Source organism: Harpegnathos saltator, unplaced genomic scaffold (genome assembly GCF_003227715.2).
Source record: "Harpegnathos saltator strain DR-91 unplaced genomic scaffold, Hsal_v8.6 scaffold810, whole genome shotgun sequence".
NCBI classification, from domain to species: Eukaryota; Metazoa; Arthropoda; class Insecta; order Hymenoptera; family Formicidae; genus Harpegnathos; species Harpegnathos saltator.
Window position 1 is genome coordinate 819872 of NW_020230661.1, and position 20829 is coordinate 840700.

Genomic DNA, 20829 nt, shown 5'->3' on the forward strand with positions numbered 1-20829 from the left:
ATAATTTATTTTTAATTAATCTCATTGATTTTCGGATATTGAGGCATTTAGTGTGTTACATAATTTTTAATTAATATATCTATTATACGTATGTACAGTTATTGTTGATTGAAGTAAGTGGATCTTATCTTCTTCAATTGAATTATTAAAATTGGTTGCGCAACTACTTAACGTCGAAGGCACTGATTTTATAACTTATTTTTAATTAATTTCATTAATTTCGCCGAAATTTAATTAATTCCAAGATTTTGAAGCACTCAGTGTGTTACATAGTTTTTAATTAACATGTCTATTGTACATATATATATATATATATATATATATTATCATTAATTGAAATAGAGGTATCTCATCTTTTCTAATTGAATTATTAAAATTGTTACGTAACTATTAATTAATTATTATGAATTATTAAAATTATTATGCTACTTAACATCGAAGGCACGGGGCTGATTTTCGGCTGATTTTATAATTTATTTTTAATTAATTTTTTTAAATTCTGCCGGAATTTAATTTGCGGATTTATATGCTTTTTTCTTTCTCAATAATTAAATTTAATTTTGAAGCATCCGGTATGTCACATGGTTTTAAATTAATACATCCAAGTCATACATGTATACATTGTTATTAATTGAAAGATGTATCTTATCCTTTCCAATTGAATCATTAAAATTGTTGCGCAACTACTTAACGTCAAAGGCTCGAATAAGACGCCTATCGGAGCGCGGAGTCTGTTGCACGTGGGAACACGCGATCTGTGAAGGAGTTCTGTGAAGAAGTACCCTGCAGGATGAGTCACGAAAGTGGAGCCGGCCGCAATCTCGCGGCCGCGGGAACGCGCGCGGTTACATCTGTCTTCTTCTAGGTAAAAACGTACCGCACACGTGTGTTTGGGGGTCCCGATGAAGAGACAAATAAGCGTCGCCCTCTTATTGAGTCTCTCGGGGAGGGGAGGGGGGGACAGATCGGCCGCTGATTCACAGAGCCCGAGGTACGAATTCATTTCCGAATCAGCAGGTGCGTCGTTCGACAGAAAAATAATAATATCGGACGACCTTCCGAGCCGCCGAGAGTCGCGACGCGAACCCATATTAGGGTTGCCAAATCCAAAAGTTAAAATTACCGGACATTTCTTCTTTGATGACAAACCCAAACCGGACAGAAATGATAATCATAACGTTACATTAAATACAAAATATGACAAGAATTTATTTACAATATTAATTTCCAAACAATTTTATAAAGAAGACTCGATTGAATAAAATTAGTAATGAACTATTACTTTTTTAATATATATGGAATGATGGATCGGCAGATCATCTACTAGATGGCTTTTCGTGGCGCTCGATCGTTTGTAGTCGCTTGAAACGGAGAAACGTTGCTAAAAAATCTAAACTCTCATTCCATTGATTGGGATATAACTTAAAAACCGGACATATGACGTCCGGTTTGACTTGAGGTGATTGGACATTGGACAAGACTTGTGAAAACCGGGCGGAAAACAGTTGGCGACCCTAGATCCAATGCAGATCCAGTGCGAGGGGGGATGTCACGGGGGAAGTTTTAATTCGCGAGCCAACTCGCCACTATGGGAAAATTGTACGTTGTACTGCACGAGAGCGCGCTATTTCATTACGTGAATTATGGCGCGCGGGACGTTTCCAAGCAACATGTGAGACGACCGGTGTTTACGTAAACTTAAACTAAACTCGCTGTTAATGCACTCACAGGCTTTCGGCGGTCCCCGGCCGTGACTAAGTCTAAACAAATTCCACGGAAAATCAGAGAGGCGTCGGCAAACGAAAACACGGACGTTCATTCACCCCGCTCGAGCGGAGGAGAACCCGTCGTCCCTCCGAGAGCCGCGCGTGAGAATCTCGAATTTCCTCGATCCTCGACGGAGATTCGACCTTTCGAGGAAGGCGAATTTCGCCGGAGCTTCCTACAAGATCCAACAGATTGTTTTCCCCTTTTCCCATCGAGAGCTGAAGACAAATCTGCGCGGCACACGTCGTCCATCCTCGCGAGCGTCCTCGCACATTCGATTTTCGTAAGGCGTCGACGCGCTCCTCTCGCGTCCTTAACGCGTGAAATATCCTCAAGGCCGTTCCGCTTTTCCCCCGGGACTCGTCGACGGCGACATGGCACCGATCAAGAGGCGGCCCGCTCTTTCATCCTTCCTACAGGATACACGCCCACACGAACGGCCACCTTTCGTTCGGACGTCTTTCATCTCCGTTCGTCGCGCTCCTCTCGTTTCCCGTTTGCCCAGCCACCGCCGCACCACGTATCACTTACCAAGGAACGCCGAAAGTTCGAATAAACTTCTGCCCCCGGCGCTCTGTGTGTGTCAATTTCGTGCGGCATACAAAGGTCATTCGGATTCTCGATCCTTTCTCCGTATTCTCCCTTTCGGTGTTTGTCCCAGTCTCGGCATAAAGATTGAAAAGGAACAGACGGAGAAGAGAGGAGGGGGGGGAGCGACTTACATAGCCCCGCTTGTTCGTATCGCATTAATTATGCGACGGGGGCGATGGGGGTTCATCGGCAGATCGGCATTTGAAGGATAGAGCGGTATGCGAACTTGCTCATGAAACTCTAGAAACGTTACGAAAAACGCCGCGGCGTTTTCCAAATTTCGCGAGAGAGAGACTCGAATTTAGTGTCGATTTTAGGTCAATTATATTCCTGTCGTCGATTCTTGTCAATTGGTGTAAATGTATCGTGCTGTTAATGATATTTGTGCACGCGTAGTTTTAATAATACGCCCCACTACTCACACCGCACTGCAAAAATTGCAGAAACATTGCTGCAACGTTGCCGCAATGTTTCTGCAATTTTTCTGCTGTATTAACTCGTAACATCGTACTCGTATTAATATTAATTATGTACCAATATAAACTGTATATTATAATCGTATCTGTCGAAGCCACGAACGCGCGCGCGCGTGCGTCAATAAGTGTGCGGTAATCGATGCCTCTGGAAACGCCTCGTTACCGGGCCCCGACCTTTGAGTTTCCCTCTCAACGTAGGAATAATCGCGATGCGTTGACCTTTTGCTGCACAGTGGTCCTCCCAGAGTGCCACCTATCATCCAAGCTTATTTTGCCAATAATTTAAATTTTTCACATATTTCTTCAGTATATTTGATATTGTTGGATTACTAAAACCTTCCTCTAACTAATACATCAATTTTTAGAGTCACTTCGAATAAGTAATTTTTTTATTAATAAGCATTTACTGAACAAAACTGTCGTTTCTAAAGAATAAATTGGTTTACGTGAAATTTTAAGTAATAACGTATACTTCAAGATCATTAGCTGGAAGTTTTCGGGGTCGCCGAGAATACAAATCCGGTATGAAAAACACACAAATTCAAAATGGCGGACGGAATTTTCAAAATCGGTCGAATTCGCTTGAAACTTGTTACTCTGGAATTTTTGAAATCGCTGAATCCGATATGAAAAATACAAAATTCAAAATGACGGATCTCATACGGCGAATATAATTATAGAAATGAAACAAGCTGATTGCGCTTGAGAACTGGACAAATTGAGATTGGATTGAAATTTCATCAATTGGAAAAATGAGAACAATCTCAAATATAGTAGACTTAGCCCTGATTGGTTAAATCTCAATCCAATACTCAATCCCAATCCGATCCGATCTGATACGGGCTTAAAAAATCCCCGGGTAACAAGTTTCACAAAATTATATCCATCCAGAAAAGAACGTGCAACAAAGGGTTAATTGACCAGTCGATTAGAACGCCGTCGCGCAGTGGGGCCAGATGACATTCTTTGGTTGAAAATTCTCTAGAGACCTGAATTTCCAATCGATCATCGACCAACCAAGGTCTCCAGAGAATTTTCAACCAAAAAGTGTCGGCCGGCCGGGTCGAGTTTCCCGCGCTTGCCAGCAGGCAGTGCCTACCGCAAGAGCCTCTTCGTTCATCCAGGACGCGTGCACACGCATACCGAATCTCTGGGAATTCACGCAATCCGCGACTGAGAGGGAAGACACAAAGACAGAGAGAGAGAGAGAGGAGGAGGAGGGGGTAAACGAAAAGTCCCAAAGTCGCGTCCAATGATCTCAAAGTCGCGACGTCAAAGAGGCATCAGGGTACACCCAGCCAGCCGATCGTGGTATCCGAGCAACGAACACACGCACACGTGTTGCTGCTCCGAGGACACAAAAACGGCGTGGGTGGACGAAGCCCCAGCTCTTACGTCTAACTCATCCGAGCCGGGACGCACGACGCTCGTGCTCGGGAGGAGATTTCTTCACGAGAGAGAGAGAGAGAGAGAGAGAGAGAGAGAGGTGAGACAGATCGCCAGAGAACGCGTGAGTCTCGCGTGACCCAAAATCCGTGAATTTTCCGCGGCGAGTCTTCGCGACAAACCTTGGCAATGATCGGCGAGAGCGACGAAACGGCGGCGACGGGGGAGGGGGCACAATGAGAATCGAAGGAAGCCCTCGAGAGTGACAGTAACAAAGAGGTGACGCAGACGAGACGAGACGCGAAAAGACAGACCGACGACAGAGTGACAGCAATGGTGTATGAGAGGGGAGGGGGGAGAGTGGAAGAAACGAGAGGGTTTAGGGAGCGATCGAGCTCGTCTCGCGAAGAAGGGGGGAGCGGGGCCGGACACTCGCGAGAGAAACGAGTCGCGAAGCGAGGCGACCGCCGCCGCGCTTAACGAATTTATGTTACTCGTACTTTTAATGTTTTTTATGGCGCGACACGAGCTGCGCCGAGAGATAGCAGACAGCATAACAGGATCTTATGTCAACGACGGTGGTCTCCGCGCCGCGCCGCGAGCTTGTAATATGTAGATACTGCCCACCACCGGGGGAAACCCCATAAGGCCCGCGCGGCGCGGAGTGAGCGAGAGAGAACGACGGAGAGAAAGACCACTTACGGGAAAAAGGGGGAACCATCTTTGCCCCTGGTCCCCTCCATCAACTGTCCTCTTTCTTCTCTCGTTCTCTCTCTCTCTCTCTCTCTCTCTCTCTCTCTCTCTCTCTCTCTCTCTCTCTCTCTCTCTCCCTCTCTCTCTCTCTCTCTCTCTTTCTCTCTCTCTGATGCGCGCGCGCTGCCGCATATGTGGACGCTATATAGACGTCTCGAGAGTGACTCGTGGCGTCCCGACTTCCTTTTCTTTTTTGTCGTCGACCTCATCATCATCATCGTCATTGTCTACTTTGTCCTTTCGGTTTCTTTCTCGAAACGGTCGGTGAAAATGCCGGTGTGCCATACAGGGTGTGTTACGTAATAATTCGTGAAGCTAGCTCGGCTCGCTACCTTGGAGGTCCCCACCAGGAGGAATCTTCTCTTTCTAAACGAATACGGAGATTGTTGCAACGTTTATTGTTAATGTTTGGTGGAAGAAAGAAGCTTCGGAGTTAATGGGGAAAAAATTTGGTTCTTTTGCCCGCTCGCTCAGTTGAACTTTCATTTACGAGGGATCCTTCTTTTTTTTCACAATCGCACCCAACCGAGCAGGCAACGTCGACGTCTCGGAATTCGTCTGGGATTCTGTCTTCAAAGCGGCGTGCCGCAGGACACCCCGTATGCAGACGTTTCACACTCCTGAAACGAGACTCCTTGCGCAGGCGAGAATGGAGATTCTCGACCGCACGTCGCGTCCGATGTGTGGCACGTCGCATTCTCGGCAGTACGTTGCGATTTTCGCGTGTTACGCGAAAAGTAAAACGGTACAATTAGCGGGGGATGTCCTTGCGACTGGATGTCGCGTAACGCCCGAAAGGAGCAGCACCCCGGGAGCTCGCTCGGACCCACACTCTCTCTCGACCTGTTCGATCGTCTCGTGTGTTCCGGGGAATACGACGGACGAGCGGGATGGCGATCGTGTGTCCTTCTCCTTCGGAGCTGAAACGCGAAACGTGAAAAGTTGCACGCTTCCATAATTTGTGAAAAGTTATATGACCGCTGAAGTCGTCGGATCGCGCGAATCTGTTCGTGTTTCCGTTCCTGAGTCGCGGCGGGATCTTTATACTTAACAAGGAAACACAGGGAACTCGGAAGTTCAAAAAATTATGAAATTTTGTATGGAAGTAAAGTAGTTCATCTCCGTGATGCAAAACTATTTTTTGTTCATGCGGAATTCCAGTCTGAGGGGGTAAAACTACCCTTCGAAAAAAAAAAGAATTTTCATTTTTAGCATATATCTTTTAAAATGTGCGAGGCATGTGCAAAAATGATTTATATGAAAGTATGTATTGTAGTGTATTTCACACACTCTTTGCAACTGTGTATTCAGATTTTGCAAAATTGGAGGAGGGCGGAAGGGGTTTCAAAAATTTTTCAATTTTGCAAAATCTGAATACACAGTTGCAAAGAGTATGAAATACACTGCAACTTTCGTATAAACAATAAAAGGTGTATGCTAAAAATGAAAATGATTTTATTTTTTAAGGGTGGTTTCACCGCCTCTCAGACTGGTGGAATTCCGCACGAACAAAAACTAGTTTTACATTACGGATTAACTACTTTCTTTCCACACAAAGTTTCATGATCTTTTGAATTTCCGAGTCTCCCCTATGTTTTACCTTGTTACCTTGTTAGCGCGTCGATGATAAATCTCGTTCTTTAAGGTAAAAAAGCGAACTCATAAAACGCGGAGATTCCCCAACCTGAAGGCATTCGAAAGTTTCCTCTTCTCGCAAGTTCACTAAAGCGAAAGATTTACAGCGGCTCGTGTCATCGTAAATCCCGTCTGTGCTTACGAGGGACGAAAATTCCCCACTCGAGAGAGTTTTCATTTTTTAGCAAAAAGTTCATCAGAGGAGAAAACGTGCGGCCTCGGTCGAGCTTCGTCCTTCGATTCGTACTCGAAAAAAGCGAACATATTCCCGCTGGGGAATTTGCAGCTTTCCCACGCGGCGTTCACGCCGGATCCGGAGGACTCGAAGAAGACTCACGTCCGGGCCGTCCGCGCAGGAGTCAGCGCGCGTTTGCGGGGCGGATCGCGGAAGCGCGTGCAGCGCGCCGAGGAGCCTCACGAACACGCGCAGTGCGGCGGCACCATGTGGTCGACGCGGATTGTCCGCGCGTCTAGAATTACCCGGAGCCCCGGGCCGGTGCGGCCGCAGGAGTTAATTGGCCGGAAAACCTGGCTATCCGATACTAGTCTCTCGCGGCTACCGCCCCGAGATACGTGGCCGCGCTCGCGCGATATCCATATTTTCGTCCGTCAGCTGCCGCGCGAGGGGCGCACGTCGCGCGCGCACTTTTCTTCCAGGGTAACTGTATCTCGGCTGCGCGGCCCCCGCCGGCCCTTCGCGAAAGCTCGCGGATCCGACACTCCGTTTCGGCCACGTCGATCCCGGAGTCGCGCACTGGAAAATTACACCGTTATGCTCTCGCCGCGCCCGCGCGACAACGTTACGCGATCGTGAAGCCACCAGCGGATACCAGCGATACCTATGTATCGCTTACACACACACACACACACACACACACAGATACGCAGCGCTGGTTCTCGCTGGACTACTTATTTACTACAAATTGCATCTCGTTTGTTCTCTCATGGCGAGCGGCCATGAGCGCGAGAAAGAAGCAGCGAGGACTCTTCCCGTCCCTCGCACCGTCTCCCTCTCTTTCTCTCCTTTCTTCCTTTCAAGACTAGAGACGTATCTCTTCTTCCTTCCCTTCGTAAGATAGACATTGTTGCGGGTGGTCCACGGTACATATTGTCAGAGCGGCCACCAGGTAGTACGCAACGTTGCCGCTTGCAATGTTGCAAACGCTGCTTTCTCCCCCTCCTCTCGGTGAGGCCCAACTTCTCCTTGTACGATCACCACTCTCTTCGTACCTTTCTCTTTCTCATTCTCCCAGAGAGTCTCTCTCTCTCTCTCTCCCTCTCTCGGTTTCGTTTAAGCAGCCGTAAGACTTCTCTAAAAGCCTGAACCGCCGTCCGTCCCTCTCGTTCCCCTTTTGTCCCACTCGTCTCTCTGTCTCACTGTCTCTCACTCTCGCTTTTTTTTTCCCTTTCTACCATTTCCGCCACTTGTCATCCTACAAACCCACGCGACGAATTTAAAGGCCCCGGTGGGCTCGCTCCCCCTTCGTGTCCCCCCTTTCTCCGCACATTTACTACTCTCTCGCAGGAGACGGGAGCGTTCACCGATTTTTCCCGGAAACCGGCTCTCTCTCTCTCTCTCTCTCTCTCTCTCTCTCTCTCTCTCTCTCTCTCTCTTTCTCCGCACCCGTTCTTATTCTACGTAACACCAGCGGAATTATTCCGGTCTACAGCACACGCCAAAATCAGCGACGCGACCAAGTTCCGTTTTCGTCGCAAAACAGAAGAAGCAAGAAGACCCCGGCGAGGACATTAAGGCGTCTTAATGTTCCCTCAGAGACGCCCTCGCGAGACGATAAGACGTCTTTATGCCGGTATTCACAGTCGGATCTTACGCTCAAGATCTTTTAAAATGATTCCTGCAGAGTGTCCGAAGAAGAGTTATCATTTTTCTTCGAAGTCTTCGCATTCGAAGCTTCGATGCAAGATATTCGACTATCGAAGTTTCAGCCTTCGAACTTGGAAATTTCGCGAATCCGAAGGTGTCCGGGGATCGAACCACGAGCCTGTGCTTTTGTTATTCACGGAAACAAAGAGTGCAGGCTCGGAAACGACCGTCCCGTATCCTTCGAAGCTTCGGTATAGAAAAACTTCAAAGTTTCGAAGTTGACTCGATCCAAAGCTTCGGAACTTCGAAGCTGCCGACGAGTAACGGCCTTAGATCCGAAGTTGAACTCTACGTGACGTCGAATGTAACACCCGGTTGCGATTACCGCCCTTAGATACGCGTGGCGGGGCTGAGTAGGTCGGCGGTAATTAGAAAAGCGTAACCACGAAAATAGCTCCCGCGCAGCATCCAATTTGTCCGAGCGACACGCGCGTGTGCGTGCGTGCGTGTGTGTGTGTGTGTGCGTGCGTGCATCTGTGGAAGCGCGATCGATGGGCGCATTGTAGGCGCACAATGGCGGCTGGTAGGGGGGGGGGGACTTCCACGCGGTTCTTTGTCGAGGACGACATTCACGAGCTCTCTCTCGCTCTTCTTTTCAGGGGAAGGCGGAGGGTCAGAGGTCAGCGGTGTGGATCAGGGCGCGACTGCAGGATCAACTGAGTCAGCTGGGTTACTTCCTGCAGAGGCATGCTGGGAAAGTGCTGTTCGTCGCGATCCTCGCGCTCGCGACGTTCTGCGTCGCCCTCAAATCCGCTCAGGTTCATAGCAAGGTCGAGCAACTGTGGGTGCAGGGTGAGTGACCTTCGTTTCCGTCCTTCCTTCCGTCCTTACGCTCTCTCCCCTTTTCTTCCCTTCGCACGCACTTACTCAGGGTTGCAACAAGTTTCCGTCCCCGAGTGCACGCGTGCGCGCACGTCGATCGCGCACGCGTCAGCGAGATCGTCGTCGTCGTCGTCGTCGTCGTCGTCGTCGTCGTCGTCGTCGTGGCAGCGTGGACAAATAAATCGTCCGCGGGAATGGAGAAAGAAGGATAGCCGCGGCAGAGAACGCAGCTGGGAGAGAGGTAAACGAGTCTCTCTCTCTCTCTCTCCTCTCTTTCTCTCTTTCTCTCTCTCTCTCTCTCTCTCTCTCTCGGCGGAATCTCTCCCACCACGCGATACATTAGTTACACTCTGGGTGGTCCTTCTATATTTACTCACGAGCCGAACGCGTTAATTCGAACGACCATTGCTAGCTTGCGCTTAGCCGCGCGAATGAAAGCGGACGCGAGGAAAAAGCGAAGCTCCTCTGGGGTATCGGCTCCAGTTCTCGGAACATTTCACTCTCATTCCGCTCGCGTAATTCGCGTTTGTGCAGTTATCCGTGCGACGCGCGTTGGCTCTCTCCCTCCCTCTCCCTCTCTCTCTCTCTCTCTCTCTCTCTCCCCCCCTCTCCCTCCCTCTCCTTCTCGTCCTCTCTCACGCTTTATTTATAAGCGTCGAGCAAAATGCGTACGCGATACGTACGTGTCCCGGGGAGGATGGAAACTAGCGCTGTATAAGCCGGGTATTTCTGTACCTGGGTACTGAAACTCGCGAGTGCACTATTCGGGTACCTGGTTAGGGGAAAAGTTCGTTCTAATGGGATCATGTGTGTTTCTCCGCGCGAATATATCGCCATCGTAAATTTGCGCGCAAAAGTGGAATACTCAAACTCCTCGCGAGTTCCACCCGAGGTGTCGGGATAATGAAACTCCCGCGGGAAAGCCCTCTTCAGCTGTCCTCAGGAGCAAAAGTGTCCTTCCTCAGTCAGGGACTGATCTTCCTTTACGTGCAAACGTTTTGCATCAAAGAAAGAAAATATTCTATTTGTGAAGTGATTTTTCGCATAGTCCCATATTCTCTAAGCGAAGCCTTTTGCGGAAAGAGGATTCCTCTTTCGACGAAGTGATTAAAGTGAACCATTTATCTAAAATTTATTCAATATTATTTTAACTGTTTTCCTCTTATACCAATTAATTTTTCTCTTATATAAAGATAAATATGTTGATTTGTTCAGTCTTGCTCTACTTTCAGACATGAACGAAAAAATAACCATCCGTTCATGGGCCAGAATATTTAGAACGCTTTTTAAAAAAAGTATGTGTGTTGCCGTAACACATACGGAAGGTAATTTATCCATATTTGGTCAAATGCAGTTTGTAATCTATCGCAAGAAGTTGAATAATATAATTTTTCTTTTAAAACTGTGTTTTATACAAAAAACATGGTTATGATGGACATCTTTGTTGCTACAAAATAACAAAACTGATTGGAAACTTATTGACGTTATGATGATCTTGTTTCATTCGTGCCTATTCATTGTAAAACTGGAGCCAAAAGTACATCTATATATATATATATATATATATATATAAATACATTACTTTTCGTTATACATTATAATAATTTTTTCAAATTAACTAGTATAACCAATAGGAATAAAAGTACAGTAAGAACGAATAATAATCCTCTTAAAAAAAGATTAAATAATCTCAGGTATAAGAGGAAATTTATATTAAAATCAATAAGATTTGCATTATACACATAACATACAATCCCTTTAACTACAAGAGTAACGTATTTATAATATTTTCCTCTTAATCTTGGAGGAATCCTCTTGAGGCCGTATATGTGAATAAAATCCTCCAAACTTTCGACGATTCCGCTTGTTCTGAAGTTACGTGTTTTTTTTTTTTTTTTTTTTTTTTTTTTTTTTGAAAGTGCCCTCGTTAATTTGTGAACAAGCGTCGAGGTTAACGAGAAGAAGCGAAAGAAATTCTCCCCCTCTCCGTCCAAGACGTCTGCCTCCTCTTGCCTTGCATTTTGATACTTTGAGACACAGAGCGGAGGGACGACCGGATACTCCGGGATCGTCCCCAAACATCCGGCTGAGGTAGCCGACAAACTCCCGGCCTCGGCTGGTGGCTGAGACGGTCGTCCGGCCGGCTACCCGGAAACGACACCGTCTAGTGTAAACGCGCTCGCGTATATTTGGGATAAATTTCTCAGCGAGGAGCACGCCGCTAACCGTCGGCGAGAGCGCGCGCGGCGCGGGTGACGGGAGACGATTCGACGGGGCGAACAAACATTCCGTTCGTCGGGGAGAGAACTAGAGAGAGAGAAAGAGAGAGAACTAGAGAGAGAGAGAGAGAGAGAGAGAGAGAGAGAGAGAGAGAGAGAGAGAGAGAGAAGCGGCCGTGGATGTCGCGGGTAACTGTATAGGGATTCTTTCGACGCGCTCGACTTGGCACGAAGAAACGCCGTCGTGTCCTGCTTTTCGATCGGCCGGGAGATACCGCGGACCTCCTAGATCGTCTAGGTCGACCGGGATTGATCTGTCCAACGGCGAACACAAACAGAGGACTCGCTCGCGAGCTCGCGAGTGTTCGCGCGAGACCGCCGCGCAGATCCTCCTCCGGGCGAGGGACGAAATCGCCGCCGCGACCTTGTTCTCTCTCTCTCTCTCTCTCTCTCTCTCGTCTCCCAACAACTCGGTCGGAAGCTCAGCTCGCGCGCGTAACATCCGGTAACCTCCTTTCCGCCGCGTTCGCTCGCGACCGATGACCGTTCGTTCGTTCGTTCGTTTGTTCGTTTGTTTGTTCGTTCGCTCGCTCTCGACGATCGGTTCTCGCGGACACGAAAGTCGCGCGCTAGCCGACCGCTGTCGGCAGTCACGGCGATAAACCCGCTGCTGTTAAAGGATTTATAAGGATCGTTAAAGGAGGCGCGGAACGTTGAATTTGCGATTTGACCTGAGGCTCGCCGCATCGTTTCGTATTCTGCGCACGGTCGTTCCGACCGCGCGCCTCAACATTTATGGCCCTTAGCCTAATTTACATCTTATCGATATTATATAATTCAACATGTTTATTACGCGCTCCTTTATTACGGCGGGATATGCGATTGCGTGATGTTCGCGGGTAATTCCCAGCTACTCGAACATCCAATATGTCGCTTGACATCTTCATATTTATATATAATCTAAATATTGAATATATTAGAGATTAAATATTTAAAAAAAAATTGATTAAATATAATAATAAAATAACTCGATAAAACTTGAATTCTTCATATGTACACACATACAGAGTGTCCGGGATTCTTTGGAAACGAAAAATTGTGAAGTGATTATTCAGATCAAACTGAGACGAAAAGTCACGTGCCATTTTGCAAAAATCGCAACAGTTATTAAGTTACTAACGATTGAAAATGACCGCATCTAGAGGCTCTTTTAATTGGTAACTTGAAAATTTGTTTACTTATTTGCAAAATGGTAAAAGGACTTTTCTTTTCAGTTTGATCTAATTAATCTCCAATCACAATTTTTCGTTTCCGAAAGATCCCGGACACCCTGTATATAAATACCCACGAACATAAATTATAAAAATATATAAATATTAAGAAAGAAAAATGAGGATAAACACGAGGCATACTGATTCATTAAAAAAAAAAATTGATCAACAAGTGATTCGTTAAGAAAAAGAATCGAATAAACTCCTGAGTAACCTCGACGTGTTACATCCGCCCAATAAGAACTAAATTCCTTTCAACTGCAATGTGCCCGCTCGAGGTTGAACACCGCTCCGAAAACGCGCACTTTGAAATCTCGCTTTGCAGAGGTTCACTCGTTAAAATCAGACATCCTGTATAGACGGCCGCTCGCTCGTTGCATTCCGGATGTCCGGAGTGACATCGCCGGCAGGAGTGTTTGACAAAGCATATATAGCCTTTCTGTTTACAGCACGGCGCGAAGGAGTAACAAAAGTGAGATTGAGTTCGACCGAGAAGAATGAATCGCACGCGCGCTCGCTCGTCCTCGATAAGCCGATGATCCCGGCCGGCGGTTAATCGGCCTTCCCAAAAAATCTGCGCCCGCATGTCTCTCGGCTGAACGCAACGGGTGGAACTGGCGTTGTATGCTGTGCATATATCGCGGTGCAGTCACCTCACGGATATCCGGTACCGCGATGAGAGGGTACACACACGCGTCCGTCGCGCCTCTCTCGGCGTCTCGCCTAGCGCCGGCTTGTTGTTTTCGCCGGATAGCGTCATATCCTTTTACCTTCCCCCATCTCCTTCGACCCTGCGCGCCTTGCGACACGTCGCATCATTCTTGCCGCACTTTAGCACGTTGCCGCCGCTTTGGCCGATACCTCAGCGGGCGAATATTCGCGAGCACCTCCTGTGAAATATCGACGTTTGGTCTCGCGTACACACGGAGGGGAAACCGTCGTCAACGGCGTCAATCATGTTTCCTTAACATTTTCGTGATTCCAAGAGATTCCAAGAGAAAATAGCGGCGATATATTAGGAGTGTAATTTAGTCTTGGAGGTTTTGCAAGAGAGGTGACACTAATGTCACTTTTGTCGAAGACACTCCAATCATACAGCTATTGTGCTTCTTAATGCTTTAATATTAATCCATGATATTTAGTCATTTACTAACAATAGATGCAGTAACAATCGTGTTAATAAAAATCTAAAAATGGAGCTTCCTAAAGAGCATTTTCGGCATGCGTTGCTTTTTTGCGTTTTTTAATCGGAAGAAAACGGCGGCTGAAGGTCATAGAATCCTGGTGTGAAACTTGTAATGTTGCTCCATCCAATTAAGTGACATGTGAATATTAGTTTGGACGATTCAAAAGTGGTGATATCAAAGTTAACGACAAAGATCGCTTGGGACAAGCTGGGGAAAAAGTTGGAAATGCAGATTTGCAAGCATTATTGGACGAAAATCCAGCACAATTGGCTTAACTTGCCGGAGCATCAAATGTTGATCATACAACAGTTGCCAAACGTTTACATGATTTGGGAAAGGTTCACAAAGAAGGAAAATGGGTTCCACATCAATTATCGGAAGATGCCATTGCGAACCGATTGAACCGATTTGCATTTCGTTGATCGCCAGACACAAGACTTGAAGAGAGGTACAAACGGATACAAACGATTCTCTTTCGAATAGCGTTGGCTGTTTTGCGATATCTCAAAAATTGACGAAAGTACTTCTTGGACGTTTTTCAAAGATCCTGTACTTCCGGTTTCTTTGAGGTATAAACGATTCTCTTTCGACTGGCGTTGGCCGTTTTCGGATATCTTATACTTGCTTGCTGGCTATTTTTCCCCCTCCCCCTATCTTTTTATTCTTTCAGGTACAAATGAAACACAAAAAGTAGTACAAACAGGTACAAACAAAGTACAATCTAACCGTATTGATAATTTTTTTTTTTTTATTATTATTTTCCAGTTCACGTCAGTCAGTTTCACTCTAGTTATAAATATCGGAATTTTTTCCCTCAGCGTGGCAGCCGTCTTACCGCGAAATTCCCTCGAAATGCCAAATGGCATTTCGCATGGTTGTGCATTTTTTCCAAATTGCGCTTTTCCCTGTTCATTGTTTTTTTTTTTTTTTTTTCCTTCGTCCGGGTTTCACGCGGCTTCGGTATTCACCTGACGTCGACGACGACGACTCGCAGCACGATTCGATCGTATCACGCATTCTCGGGAAAATCCGCGATCACGGCCGCGGTAACGAGCTCGGAAATATGCGGCGCCGATGCGGACGTGCCGAAACGGCCAACGGCTGTCCAGCAACATCCGAGGGTGCCGAGCGCGAGCGAGAACTTTAACGATCGGCGCATGCAACTGCGTCCGGTGCGAGCGCGGGGCAAGAGGGGGGGGAGTATCGGCTTTCAATCACCTGCAGCCGTGCAGCGCCTGCGAGCGGGACGGCCGCCGGCTTTCTTTCGTTCCGAATTCGTTGCGCTATTTTGCCTTTTGCACCGGGAGCTCGCCGTGAGAGAAACCGCGCGGGCCGCATTAGCGATTGCGCGCGGTCGAGCCCGCCGAGGTCGCCTCGACGAGCTCGCTCTCGGAAGCGAAACGATCGGCCGGGAATTTTGGTGATCGTCGCTTCGTCTCTCCACGCGACTAAAAATTCGCGGTTCTCGATCTCGATCGGCCGTAAACGCGCGATCGTAATTGACAAATAAGTTGGAATAATCAAGGTTCGCCTTCTCTGTCCCTCCGCGAGACAGTTTGCATGACATTTGTTGCATCTAACTGACATGGAGGAAAGGAGAATACGCTCGGGCAGTTTGACTCGCGGAAACCGCGAGGACGCGATTACCGGAAGATCGAGCAGAAACGTGAATGGCACACGCGACACGATATCCATTCTCTTCTTTTTCTCGGCTCGAGCAACCGCGTGCGGCGGGAGGCGTTTAGCATTCATAGCGGAGAGACACACGGCGTGTGCGGTGGGAAAAGATGAGGGTAGCTTATTTTGCCCTCTACCTCGGTTAAGAGAGTCGCAACGATACGTCTACAGGACGCTTCAACGGCGACCGGCAATTGTCGCAACGAACGATAAACGCGCCATTTGATACAAATCGCCCTTTCCCCTTTTTCCCTTTTACCCCGCCATCCCTTTTTTCGTGCGTTAGCGTGAAGCTGTCCTTAGCGTACAGATCCTCTCGCGCGGATCTGCGGGAAGATCGTGGTCTATAAATTACAACTTCTTCGCTCACCAACACGTCCGTTAGGGCATAATTTGCATTTACTGCTACCAACTGTAGGGTGCAAGGTCGAAATGAACGAGAGAGGAGAGAGAGAGAGAGAGAGAGAGAGGGAGGAAGGGAGGGAGGAGATGAGACACACACTCGGCCGTCGCTCGTCGGTATGCGTTTTAACGTGTACGCGACTTTGTACAGAATTAAAGGCGATAAAGAAATCACACGAGTTGCCGTGTAGAATTATTCACACGGCGGTGTGGCTGGAGTTGAACTTGAGGGACTCTATTCAGAGTGCGAATATCGAACGTTAAATGTGTCGTCCTTCCCATGTGTTGATGCTTGTGTAAGAAAAGCGGAGTTTGAAGTTAAAATGTTCTAACGTCGAGAAGAATCGTCAAAATGTCAAGTGCCAAATATTTTCTTGATAAGAATCTTGGAGTATGCTTATCAGAAATCTTAGAAACTTGTACTCGAAAGAAAAATTCGTTCGCTTTTCGAGAATATTCTGAAACATCTTGTATCGGAAACAAGTTGAACTTTGATCTCAATTCAATATTCTCCATCTCTCTCGAGGTTACACCCAAAAAAAGATAATTTCACAACATCAGCAGCAGCATCATCTAAATTTTAGAGGATTTTATTCCTACATATAGCCTGAAGAGGATTCCTCTAAGATTAAGAGGAAAGTATTATAAATTATTCTTGTAGTTAGAGAGATATGTTATATGTATAATGCAAATCTTACTGATTGTAATATAAGTTTCCTCTTACATACAGGTTATTTAATCTTTATTTATATTATTATTTAATCTCTTTTCAAGAGAATTATTATTTGTACTTACTGTACTTTATTCTTACTGATTATACTAGTTAATTTGAAAAATTTATAATATATAGCGAAAAATAATATATATATATAGATGTACTTTTGGCTCCAGTTCTACAATGAGTAGGCACGAATTAAATAAGATCATCATAAATTTATTATCATAATTAACAAATAAATTTCCAATCAGTTTTGTGTTACGGATTTCATAGCTACAAAGATGTTCATCATAACCAATTGTATGAAACATAGTTAAAAGAAAGAACATATTCAACTTCTTGCAATAGATTATAAACTGTATTTGACCAAATATAGGTAAATTATCTTCGTTATATGTTACAGCAACACACACATACGCTTTTTTAAAAAGCGTCCCAAATACTTTGGTCCATGAACATCTGGTTATTTTTTCGTTCGTGTCTGAAGGTAGAGCATGACTGAACAAAAAAGCCGACATTCAAATCAACATATTCCTCTTCATATAAGAGGAAAATTAATTGATATAAGAGGAAATCCTTTTGAAACGAGAGGAAAACAGTTAGAATAATATCTAATAAATTTTCGATGAATGTTTCACTTTGTCATCGCTTTATCGAAAGAGGAGGAATCCTTTTTCTGTAAAAGTCTTCGCTTAGAATATGCGAAAAATCACTTTACAAATGGAATTTTTCTTTTTTCGGTGTATACCAGTTGCTTACCAGAACGCAGAAAGTATATCGAGTAAATTGACGCTTACGATGAATCGCTCGCGATAAATCTACCGCGAGATTCCCGAAGCGAGCAACATTCGCTCTCGAGTGCAGCGTGCACCTCGCATTTGTGTGCATCTATCGCGGCGAGTTTCATCTACAGTTTCTCCCTTGGATCAATGTCGAGCCAATTAATTTCTGCTCGAGATATCGTAAATATACGCGCTCGTCCTCGCTCTACCCGCCGGACATCTCTCTCTCTCTCTCTCTCTCTCTCTCTCTCTCTCTCTTTCTCCCGGCCCTTCCCCTCCTCCCAAATGAGACATCATTGTAACCGAGCCGATCGCAAGCTCCGATGCAATTCGCGCGCGCGCGCTTGCGTGCTTGCATAGCGGTTTGCAACAATCGCACGGCGAGTAAACAGAAGATGAGATCCTCTGTTTATGCGGCTGGCCGGCCGGCCAACCGTCCGTCCGTCCATCCGTACGTACGTCGGTGTAACAACAACAGATTCCTGGTGGGTCTTTGGACGACGACGATCTTCTAGCTCGCTCTCGCCGCTTTCTTCTCGTTTCTCTCCTCGTCCCGCTCGCGTCCTCGTCGCGCTCCTTTTCTTCCTTTCGACCTCTCCTCCTCGCTCCTTCTCTGGATCTCTCCGACGGTGCGTCTGCCTTTCTCTTTCTTTCTCTCTGTCTGTCTCTCTCTCTCTCTCTCTCTCTCTCTCTCTCTCTCTCTCTCTCTCTCTCTCTCTCTCTCTCTCTCTCTCTCTCTCTCTCTCTCTCTCTCTCTCCTTCTGTCTCTGTCTGTCTCTCGCGTCCATTGGAAGGCATAAGGCCTAATGAAGATGTAAGCACTCGGTCGGCCCTCGTGCTGCACGGTCGTGCTTTCGTCCTCCGTCCGTCTTTGTCGGACTAAGGCGACAAGGCGGCTTCCTTGGCCCTGTACAGGTTGTTCCACGCGCCGGTGTCGGCCCCGAGACCGGGCCCTAGTCCCCTAATTCCCGATCTCTCAATTTTGACTCGGATGAGTCAGCGACTTCGGCTCGAGCCGGGAAGCTGACTTTGTCCGCCCGATAGATCATTATTCCCCGTGTCGCGACGCTGTCGCCGCGAATTACATTTCGCGTGTTTACCGTGCACGCGCGCGCGATCCGCGGAAAGACAGGGAGAGGGAGAGAGGGAGAGGGAGAGAGAGAGAGAGAGAGACGGATGCTCTTATCCGCGGTAATTCACCGACGGTGAAAACACTCGTCGAACCCGATCTCTCTCTCTCTCTCTCTCTCTCTCTCTCCCCCCCTCTAATTCCATTCCAATTTATTATCAAAGTTCGCGCGAGTGCTCTCACGAATGAATGGCCGATACTGTGCGCTCTCGAGATTGATGCGCACTGGACGGATAGTAGAGAGGAGCCGCGAGATGGAGAAAGGAAGCATCGTGTGGCGCGGTGCCTGGGAGAGGGTGGGCCAGCTACTCGGTATAGGAACTCTCTTCTGGCCCCTTTTACCGACTATTCCCGACAGCATCCCGGAGCATCGAGAGAGAGAGAGAGAGAGAGAGAGAGAGAGAGAGAGAGAGAGAGAGAGAGAGAGAGAGAGAGAGAGAGAGAGAGAGAGAAGAGAGAGAGAGAGAGAGAGAGAGAGAGAGGAAGAGAGAAACAGAGAGAGGGAGAGCCAGGGAAAGAGAGAGAGAGAGAGAGAGAGAGAGAGAGAGAGAGAGAGAGAGAGAGAGAGAGAGAGAGAGAGAGAGAGAGAAAGAGAGAGAGAGAGAGAGAGCGACGAGGAACACGAGTGCGCGTGGTACAGAGCGAGCGACCACTGAGGAGAAACCGTGGGGGGAGGGAGGAGGGATGGAGCGGGTGGTCGATCGGCAAGGGGCGACCAGAGGCCCCACGACGAAGCTGCTCTCTCTCTCTCTCTCTCTCTTTCTCGGCTCAAGCTCTCCGGAGAGAAGATCCGAGACTCGGCTCAGGCACGCAGGCCCACCTCTGGTTGGTTGGCTGGGTTGGCTTGGCGCACAGAGAGCCCACCGGGCCACCCACCGCGACCATTCACCGGAACCGAGCCCCATCCAATCCCAGTGGCGCTCATTCGCGCGCGGAAATTCCCGCGAAAGGAACGTACCGATCCCCGCAATTACGGGACAATCGGGACGGGGAGAAGAATCGTTTCAATCAAAAGCGCTTGGAAATCTGACAACCCACCCCTTCCCTCCTCTGCCGTCCCTCCTGCCGGGTCGATGTAGATCGAGAAAAACTTAGGTCGCGGAACCTTCGTCAGCGAGGGTAGGGAGGAGGGAGAGGGGGAGAGCAACACGGGGAAGAAACTGGATCGCACGCGCGCGCTTTAAGCCCGTGTCAGACCGGGTGGATTCGGAGGATCGAGGATTGCGGATTGGAGAGAGATTGGAAGTGGGCCAGTCGCGGGACCGAAATTGGCGCGGAGCCTCCTCGGTCCTCCAGCGAAAGTCCAGCAGCCGATCCGATGACGTGGGCTTTACGCGTCTTGGCCCATTGCGGACCCACTTTTCCCGATGGATCTAATCTACACGCTGGATCTTAATTCGCGCGTCGATCAACGCGTGCGCCACCTCTCCGCCCTTTCCGCCCGCCGCGTTCGAGGAAACGGCGGGCGGGACGCCGTAGGAAACGAGGAATCGAACGCCGCAGCCGTCGCCGCCGCCGCGAGGAACCGCTCGTTAATCTCACGGAAAGGAAAGCGGCAACCGGCAGGAAGAGGAAGGGCCGGAAGGGGGGGAGAGAGAAGATACAGGCGCGCGTCTCGCCGCACGTAGGAATTTCTAAGCGTTTCCTCTCCGAGGAGACGCACACACACACACACACACACACACAGCCCGCCGCTTGGCACCAGCCAAGGCGGGGCGTGTCGCGGGAACAAGGACCCCTAACGAAGTTGCAACACGTGGTTCTTATATTTTCACACGTCATAAAGCTGTCCGCGCTCGCGCTCGCGCCCGCGCCGGCTGGAGATGAATAGATTCGGCCCGACGCGAGCGACGCGATCTCGCGCGATGTGGAGTGAATAATCGGGACGATAACGGGCCGCCGAGCCACCGAGGTGCTTGCGTCACCTCGCTGGGAAATCGTCTCGGCCGATTTTTTCCGCTGATCTCACGCGTGCACTCCGAGGATACCCCGAACGCTCTTGGGAGACTGCAGTTTCACCGGAAAAGTGGAGACTCGATTTACCCTGGGGGAGAGGGGGGGAAGCTTTCCTTCGTGCAGAGTGTGACCTTTGCTGAAGCATCGCGAGAGCGTCTTTCGTCAATGGAGAG

At 48.0% G+C, this 20829-nt stretch overlaps 1 protein-coding gene across 5 annotated transcripts in view; it reads left to right on the top strand.

The window, feature by feature from the left end:
- The window catches only part of ptc (protein patched), a 53055-nt gene that overhangs the window by 5707 nt on the left and 26519 nt on the right, over positions 1-20829 (top strand). For 4 of the 5 annotated variants that reach the window (XM_011155247.3, XM_011155248.3, XM_011155249.3 and 1 more), the window contains exon 2: positions 9093-9285. The exons of the other annotated variant lie outside the window; for it this stretch is intronic. In XM_011155247.3, coding sequence (XP_011153549.1) covers positions 9093-9285 — 193 coding nt within the window. The remainder of the gene's footprint in view (positions 1-9092; positions 9286-20829) is intronic. 5 annotated transcript variants of the gene reach the window in all.